Raw genomic sequence first — 9,300 nt, 5'->3', positions numbered from 1 at the left:
GCCCGGCCCGCCAGGGTAAGCACCCTGGCGAGCCGCGTGCCAACGTTGCCGACCCCTGCTCTAGATTTTGTTTTGGTGCTCACATCCATTAATTGCGCCAGTGCTTTGCTGAGCTTTCCTGATTTACTACAAACTTCTGTTTGTCCTCCCAATACAACAGTTGTTAGCAAAATGCTATTTGGCTGCTGGCAATTTAAATTCGCTTCATCCACTTTCTCTCTCTCACAATGATTTACAGTCCCAACTTGGGGGAGACACTTCCAGTCATTACAAAATAATCGTCTACTGCTGAAATTATCATCATAAAGGCTGTGTCATCACCAAACTCCTACTCTTGTATCATTTTGTGCCATTTGTTGTGTCCAGCTCTTTTTTTAATCCATTGTGTGGAAGATGTAATGAAACATCACAACAAACATGTATGGAGGAAAAAAGGAAATTGTTTTCAGTCCTATCTTCACCAATTTTACATAAACAGTCTCAGCATGGATTTTATGCAGAAATCTGGGCATTTTTGCACCCAGGGAGAGCAAGCAAATTTGCTCCCTCTACTGTTTTTTTCAATCTTCTTCCACCCCATTCTTCCACTCCGCAGGCTGCCGCACTTGCCCCACCCTGGTTACAGCCCTGATCTTATGTCAACTCTAATAGATGGGTGATTCTATTCTAACAAACCTGTTCCAAATTTACTGAAGGGATGATTGGGATTTCCAGTAGCTTTCTCCAACTGAAACAATCGCCAGGCATCATTCATTAAATTCTTTTCATGCTCGGAATCAACAGCATTCACCTCCCTTTCCTTGCAGCTCTCATCAAACAGAGGGCATAGGAAAAACTGGGCAAACCTAAAAGAAAATTTTACAAATTTACACAACTAAAATGTAAACCTTTTCCAAGTCAGGATTATTGCACATAAAAAACAAAACAACAAAAACCAACCCTCGAACCATGAAGTCTGAAAACTCATGTAATGTTTTAATTTATTGTTAATTAAGAGTATCAGACTAGAACCTCAGAACTCCTGAAACCAGTCCTGGCTTTGCCACAGACTCGCTGTGTGGTTTTAGTTAAATCACTTAATCTCCTTTTTCTCAGTTTCTCCATCTGTAAAATATCAACAATGACTTACTTACCATAGAAGAGTGTTGTGAGAATCCAACACTCTTGTTAATACAGTGCTGTGCACCCATGGATAATGTCAAATGTTTATTTTTTAATATTTATTGAAGGTTATATAAATATTATACAGACTTATACAAACCTAAGTAAAACCAAACAAAACACACAAACCTTGATCTGTACACAATGCCATAAATGATATTTATATCTCACGTCACTCACTATAAATGCATTTCCTATAACTGATGCAACTCAGCCCATAAAATAAATTTCAGTCTTTCATTTAATCATTCATTTAATGACCAAGATGTTCATATCATGCTACTTTTGTCATTTCCATCTAAAAATCTATGATCTTTATTATTATAGCCCTAGGAGGCCCCAACAGAGATCAGAGCCCCATTGTATTAGGCATCATTCAAACACATAATAAATAAGGCTCAGTATTTGTCATGGAAGTCACCATTCCGTGACTTTCCGTGACTTCTGCAGCAGCTGGTGTGCCTGGCCCGGGGGCCACTTGAGCAGCTCGGGCAGCCCCTGGGCCAGTTGCACCGGCTGCTGCTGGGGCAGTCTCGGGTCCCCCCGTTCCCCAGCAGCAGGAGTTTGGGTGGTGCGGGGGCTCAGTGCTGGGGTGCGGGGCAGTGTTTACCTGGGGGGGAGCTCCCCAGAAGGGTGACAGCAACTTCCCCTCCCTCAGCTCCTAGCTCCACTTGCTGCCTTTGCCCGCAGGCACTGCCCCCGCAGCTCCTATTGACCGTGGTTCCCAGTTAATGGGAGATGCAGAACCGGGGCTTGGGGCGGAGCAGAGGAAGCACATGGAGCTAGGGTCACCGCTTCCCAGGAGCTGGGTGGGAAATCTGCCCCAGCCCCACCAACTCCCCCCCCACCCCAGCCCTGCCAGGCCGCCCTCCCCTTCCCAGCACCCACAGCGCTCCCCAGACTGCCCTCCCGAATCTCTCTCCCCCCCAAGTTTTAGTCGGGGGTATATAGTAAAAGTCATGGACAGCTCACGGGACATGAATTTTTCTTTATTGCCCATGACCAGTCCATCACTTGTACTAAAAATACTTATGACTAAAACATAGCCTTAATAATAAGATTCCCTGCCCAAAAAAGCTTACAGTCTAAATGGACAAAAGGTAGGAGAAAGGAAATAATATCGTCTCCATTTTATAGATAGTAAAATTGAGGCAAAGAAGGCCCGACTCAAAGCTTATTAAAGGTAATGGAAAAACTACTGCATTCTATCGAGCTTTGGATCACATCTTAAATGATTTGCCCAAGATCACATGGAAAATCCATGCCTTAAACACAAGTCAACTCTTAACAGTCAGTGCTACCAACCCCACCTAGAATACAAGATGTAACGCTGTCAGCAAGAGTTCAACATATAATTATGATTTTGTTTGAGATATCACAAATATCAACCCAAAAAACCCCTCAGAAACCTAGAGATAACAGAAATCTGTTTACCTGTCCAATGCACCTTCTAGATGTTCATGTGACACATCAAAGTAATAATTGGTATGTTCTCCACTGGTGAAAGCATTTGAACTTCCTGCATGCTCACTAAGAAACTGACTGTACTCATTCTCTTTTGGGTACTTCTTGGTTCCCAAGAACAACATATGTTCACAAAAATGGCTAAGCCCAGCAATGTTTGGGGGGTCTGATAAGGATCCTGCGGAGAAAAATACACATTAAAGAAGTCATATTATAATATGTATAGTCTTTTAAAAATAAATTTATATTATACTAGCGTGCAATCAATTATTTGAATTCTGTAGTTATAAAACTCCACTTAACTCCAGCCGCACAGTCACAGGAAGCCAAACCCAATGTTCAAAAGAGGTATTTCAAAATTAGCAACTTGGTCATCTTGAGGGCTCAAGCTCTGTTTCTTCCTTTTGGACCAAGCTAGGGTAGGCTCACTGTACACCCGTGATTCCTAAATTGAGGCCCATGGACCATTTTTAGTCCGTAGAGAACTGAATGATCATATGGTTCTGGTTTCTCCTCTTTGTTTCCAGCAGCCACACTACATTAAAAGGCAGCTAACGATACACTAAATGCTTTCCTGATATTACATTTCCATGCAAGCCATTGCTGCAATTTCCACAAGGTTGCTATGCAATTGTGAATAGAAGGGAGAGGTGTGACTTCAAAAGGGAGGGAAGGTAGTCCATGAGAAAAAAAAAAATGTCTATTAAGATGTGATGCACACGATGAAAAATATTGATAACCTCTGCTATAAACCCTGAAATTCATGTATAAGATTTCAGCATTGGAGAGGCTAGCTACTCTCTGAAGTGTGTAGATATGAAAAAGTCTAGACACTGATTTGTAACACACATCTTTCCTACAAGCTATGGTACGTGTAAAGAGAAATATCTTAGATTTTTCAGATCTCGGAAAAGATTGCTTTTCTGTTACTGTAAGAGTCAGAAGCAGATTAACTGCCTTTGTTTTTCCACCCCAGGCACTTTATGTCCACACTCTAAGGGCTTGTCTACATGGGAACACACTCAGGAAAGTTATGATGAATTAACTAAAGGTGTAAAGTTAATGTGCATAAATTTAAGACCATTTAAAATTGTGTGTGGATGCTCTAATTCAGAAGAAAAGTGATTTAATTCTCTGTAATCCTCCAGATTAAGCTAGAGTGAACTAAAGACACTTTACTTCTGGATGGGAGCATCCACAGGATGGTTAAAGGAACTTTAATTTATGCACATTAACTTCACACCTTGAGTTAATTCACCTTAATTATCCTGAGTGTTCCTGTGTAGACAAATACTGCCATATCAGAGATTAAAGGTTTTTCCTCTTGGCACATTATGCTGCTTTTCTTGCCCATACTCATTACAATAAACATGCATGAAACAAAAATCTAGAATGGTAGATAAAGCAAGAGTGAATGATTTCTCCATCTTTTTTTCTTTTTTTTTTTTAAATAAATGGTTCCTTCAGAATGTGGAATCATATAGTTAAAATTACAAGTCTGACTACTGACTAAGCATGTGTTACATCAGGAAAATTTAACTAGCTCTAATAATTTCTAACAGGATTTATGGAGAAATAAAACTGGAACTCCCAATAACAGAAGGTTGTGCAACCTGCTGAAAACAACTCCTGTAAATGCTACCATATTTTGTGCTATGTACCATCAGTTTATTTGCAACTAAAATATTGAAATTAGTGGCGCACTGAAAGTAGGTCAGATTCCTTTTCCTCACAGAAACATAGTGCAGTAATTATTTGCAATGCAAAGCCCGTGGAACAGAATACAAAATGAATTCATTAAATACCTATGTGTACATCAAGTGCTGCTGAAGACTTATCTGTGGTGGGGTCGCAGATGAGCATTGCTTTGATGCCATTTTCCAGTTCTAGTCCACGATATTCTCGCTTATCCTCAGGTGATTTGATAATTTCGTTTGCTATTCTCTTAATAGCTGGATTGCTCATTTTGTTATGGGTATTCTTCTGAAGCCTAGAAGGAAACAGTAGAAATTCAAATTCCTAATTTATATTTAACTAACTAACTAACTATCTCAAGGATAAATTGTGAGGAAAACCTAATTCCCTGTGCAGAACCCTTAAAACCTGTCCTGTATGCCGAATTGTGGTCCAGATTCAAAGAGATGCTGAGCATCTGCAACTCCCATTAAAATCAGAAGATTTCATAGGGGAGTCGATCACATCATTGAATCTACGGACACCTCCACCCTCACAGTAATTAAAAATTAATAACTTAGCATCAAAGATACACGTCAGCCACCCTATTCAACTATAATAAAAAAAATTAAAGGCTACAATGTAATCTTGCCAAATCCATCTTCAACCTATAGAAAAATATTTTAAATCTCTGTGTTTATATTGAAATTTTACAAAAATCTACACTTAAAATCAAAAGAAAAACATTAAGTAATAATAGGTATGTTTACTATCATGAAGACTACTATTATGCTGTCATAGACTGCCTTTCATCCTAGGATCTCAAAGCACTTTTCCAAAACAGTGTTAACTCAATTTTACAGATGGGAAAACGGCAGGCGGGGAAGGGTTAAATAACTTGCCCAAGGTTTCACAGTAAATCACTGGCAAACTGAGGAACAGATCCAACCTTTCCTGTTCCCCAGGTTTCTCTAATTCAACTGCCTAGTTCTTAAAAACTACTTTTAGAGTTCACTAGTTCTAGAGTGAACAGTAAGCAAGCCTCTGGGTGTGGCAGCAATATTTTGAAATGTTTAACACCAAGTGAGATTCTGGAATAACATTCTCTTGTTATTTTAAATTTTAGGCAAACTGCCAAAATAAAAATACAAGACATCCCAATCATGAATTCTGATTTTAAAAAAAGAGCTTAATTTTATTTGAAACCACATACTTGTTAACAAAAAGCAAATCAGAGAAATGGGAAATGAGAGAGTAATATTTGAAGCCAAGCACCGTGCAGTCAGGTAGTAAATTTCCACATGTAACTCTGCCAATGAATCTTAATCCTGCTTTACAAGATAAATGTTTCAGTGAAGGGCATGTTCCTAAGAGAGAATGTCAAACAAACAACATTTTTGTCTGTGGCACAACATATTGGTAAGTGACCACCAGAGACTGGTTAATAGCTAGCGAACTAAACTCGCTTGGGAGCTAAACCAGATTTGAGCCTAAGCCTCCAGATATGATGAGCTTGTGTAATAAATCTTTGTTTATGGTAAAAACTGCTGTAAGTACAGTTCCATCAGAAGCACAATATATGCTATTTCAAGCGTTTGACATTATTGCTGCTCCTGTCTTCAACTCACATTGGGCATCACAAAAACAAAAGCCAAATTCATTTATTTTCAGACACTTTAAGATTGTATAGTGTAAGGCACTGAAATGACTGACTATAATTAGTATATTTTATAGAGAGAATATTATTATGTAGCTCCCCAAACATTTACTGTGGAATGTGATCTGTGCATACCAACTCATTTTTTTAGAATATTAACCGACTTCAGAAGTGAAGCTCTGGAGGTGAAAATTAGAGTGCTTATTTAAATAAAAAACCACTAAATGGAAGATAACTTTAAAGTTCCCCTTTCTACAGACATATTGGTATAGAAAAGTGGTACAGGTCATCATTCATCTAGATTACCTCCCTTCCACAGAACGGTGATGGCCACCTTGGCACCAGCTACATGTGTAATTTACACCACTGGTGTAAAATATTGTGGGTAGCTGATGATGATACTATGAGCATCACAATGAGGTGAATGTTAACACCTCCAGAATCGGAAGGATTCAAATGCTCTTAGGCTTTCTAGAACAAGGCCTTTACTGTATGTTTCTAACAACGAGTAGTCCTTGTGGCACCTTAGAGACTAACAAATTTATTTGGGCATAAGCTTTCGTGGGATATAACCCACTTCATCAGATGCGTGGAGTGGAAAATACAGTAAGCAGGTATAAATATACAGCACATGAAAAGTGGGGGGTCAGTGATAACAAGGCCAATTCAATCAAAATGGATGTGGCCCATCCCTCTGTTGATACTCACACCTTCTTGTCAACTGCTGGGAATGGGCCACATCCACTTTGACCCCCACTTGGTAAGGCAACTCCATCTTTTAAGGCACTATGTCTCCAGGTCAAAAATCTAGAAATACAGACCCAATTTATATCCTGGCTGAGACTGTTAGAATATTTTTTAGTTCAATAGCCCTTATAAGTTGACATATAAAACAACACAGCACATCTGCAGAAAGGAAAACAAAACCAAACAACTCAGCCTTTCAAAGACATTACACGAGAGATTTTAAGACAACATATAATGCAGTCTATATTTTGTATGATTTTTAAGTTACTTTATTTACTAAACTCAGTGAGCAAAAGTAGTTAAAATTATATTTAACATATTCTGGGAGGAAAAAAAGTGAACTAATTACGCTATTAGATGGTTAACAACAAGTAAATTATTTACATTCCTCACGTCTTGATCAGTTCAATCGGAAAAGTGTTTTTAAATGAGCAACAGACAGCACAATAAGATATGCTTTATAGCCTCCTCTTTTCCAAATTCCAGACTCTAACCAGCGTTCCCAAGTTGTGGTTCATAGAGCACTTGCTGGTAGACCACAAAGTTGGCTTTTCACATGGTGCTGTCTATCCTGCTTGTTTCCAGATGCTAAATTGTATTAAAATACAGCTAAATATATATATTTTTCTAATATTACTTTTCACCGTAAGCAACTGTTGCTGTCACATAAATGTTACATGACTACAAATGGAGGGAAGGTGGTCCACATGACTGAAAACAAGAGGGGGGAGATTGTCCATCAGACTCTCTATTACAGCATGGCTCGCACTATGAAAAAAATTGATAACACCTGGAAACTCCTAAGGCTTTTCATAGTTAATTTAGTGGTGGGATTTTAAACCATTTCAGAACATCAGTGGAAAATCCACAATCTTCAAGTTATTCAGTGTCCAAGTCACCATCTTGTGGTGGATTTTTTATTTCAGTCAGTAGAATTCTAATGTAGTAAAAGAGCTAAAAGTATTACAGGGGCAGTACATGTTATGATCAGAAAAAAATTAATAATTAAAGAGCCAAAAATTCTGCAAGTTTAAAACATTTAATTCCACTGAATTCACTATAATTGGTTATAGAGACTGCCCCTGAAGAACTATAAAAATTTCAGGGGACCTATCCTAGAAATACTGCCTTTGTGTGTGTGTTTAATTAAAAAACAGGATTTTCTTATCACTAGCAAACTTAGAATCAGTTATTTCTCCCTTCTCTCTGCTATATTTTGTAAAAATAATCCATTTTGAACAATAAAATCAAAAGTTTTTGACTAGAACATAAAGATTAGGATTCCCTTACTGGAGCTATTAATGATTAGATTTGATTTTATTACTGTGACATATCGAGGGTACAATCCAGACTAATGAGTGGCTGTGTCATCCCTGCTCTCTAACCTGGGACACTTTGCTTTGCTGCTGTAGCCTCCAGTCTGGACTGCTCACAACCTCCAGCATGCAGTTCACTCCCAGCCATGTCTGAGGATGTGCTGCAGCCAGCCACACCTTGGCTCTTACCCTGGTTATACTGCAGGATGACCCCAACATCTCCCACCCAACAGGGTCCCAGAGCTCAAGCTCCAGCCCGAGCCCAGGAGTCTACACAGCAGTGAAACAGCCCCGCAGCCTGAGCCCCACGAGCCCAAGTTGGCCGGCATGGGCCAGCCAAGGGTTTTTTCCTTGCTGTGTAGACATACCCTCAGTCAAGTAAGGCAACAACGTGAGCATCAGATGCTGGAATACCTGAAACTTACGAAAACAACCTTCTTTACTCCGCTCCCATTGAAAGCTTTATACAATATTTGAGGTGCCCTTAAATAAGGGCAAAACTTTACTACTCTATATTTTTAGATAGAGATACTGAATACAGAAAGCATCAGAAGAGAATAATTAAAATCAGAATACTTGTAAACAACAGTGAGGAACATGAACTCTTGCAAGCGTGTAGGAGATTACTTTGTTAGAAAGTAAAGTTTCTACTAGCAAAACGGCACTATCACATTACAAATTATAAAACAGTGTTTCATTCTAATATCCATGTAAGCATTAACAAACCCACAGAAATAGCAATCCCAGTCTCTAAATTCTAGTTTAAAACAACACTAACCATCTATCAAATTTTATCCTGTACAATGGCTGAGCTGGTTGTGCTCAGAGTTCACAAGTTATCCCATAATTGCCTACTGCATGGGATCATCCTCGAAAATGAAGCAGCTAGTACTGGCCACTTGTCAATGACTGGATATGAGACTATATGGACCACTGGTCTGATCCAGTATGGTAATTCCTATGTTTCTTGTTATGCCTCAGTATTATTAATGCTATGCTATAATGCAGGGGTCGGCAACGTTCGGTATGCGGCTCGCCAGGGTAAGCATCCTAGCGGGCCGGGCCAGTTTATTTACCTGCTGACGCGACAGGTTCGGTCGATCACGGCTCCCACTCGCCACGGTTCGCCGTCCCGGGCCAATGGGGGCGGCGGGAAGCCGCAGCCAGCACATCCCTTAGCCCACGCCACTTCCCGCCGCCTCCTTTGGCCCGGGATGGCGAACCGCGGCGAGTGGGGGCCGCGATCGGCCGAACCTGCCGCGTCAGCAGGTAAATAAACTG

At 39.8% G+C, this 9,300-nt stretch overlaps 1 protein-coding gene across 2 annotated transcripts in view; it reads right to left on the bottom strand.

Moving 5' to 3' along the window:
* The window catches only part of IDE (insulin degrading enzyme), a gene marked incomplete in the record, with an annotated part of 104,741 nt that overhangs the window by 82,293 nt on the left and 13,148 nt on the right, over positions 1-9,300 (bottom strand). For both annotated transcript variants that reach the window (XM_034777460.1, XM_034777459.1), the window contains 3 exon segments: positions 676-845; positions 2,596-2,803; positions 4,431-4,615. In XM_034777460.1, the coding sequence (XP_034633351.1) occupies positions 676-845; positions 2,596-2,803; positions 4,431-4,615 (563 nt within the window).

Source organism: Trachemys scripta, chromosome 7 (assembly GCF_013100865.1).
Source record: "Trachemys scripta elegans isolate TJP31775 chromosome 7, CAS_Tse_1.0, whole genome shotgun sequence".
NCBI classification, from domain to species: Eukaryota; Metazoa; Chordata; order Testudines; family Emydidae; genus Trachemys; species Trachemys scripta.
This window is presented reverse-complemented; position numbering and strand designations above follow the sequence as displayed.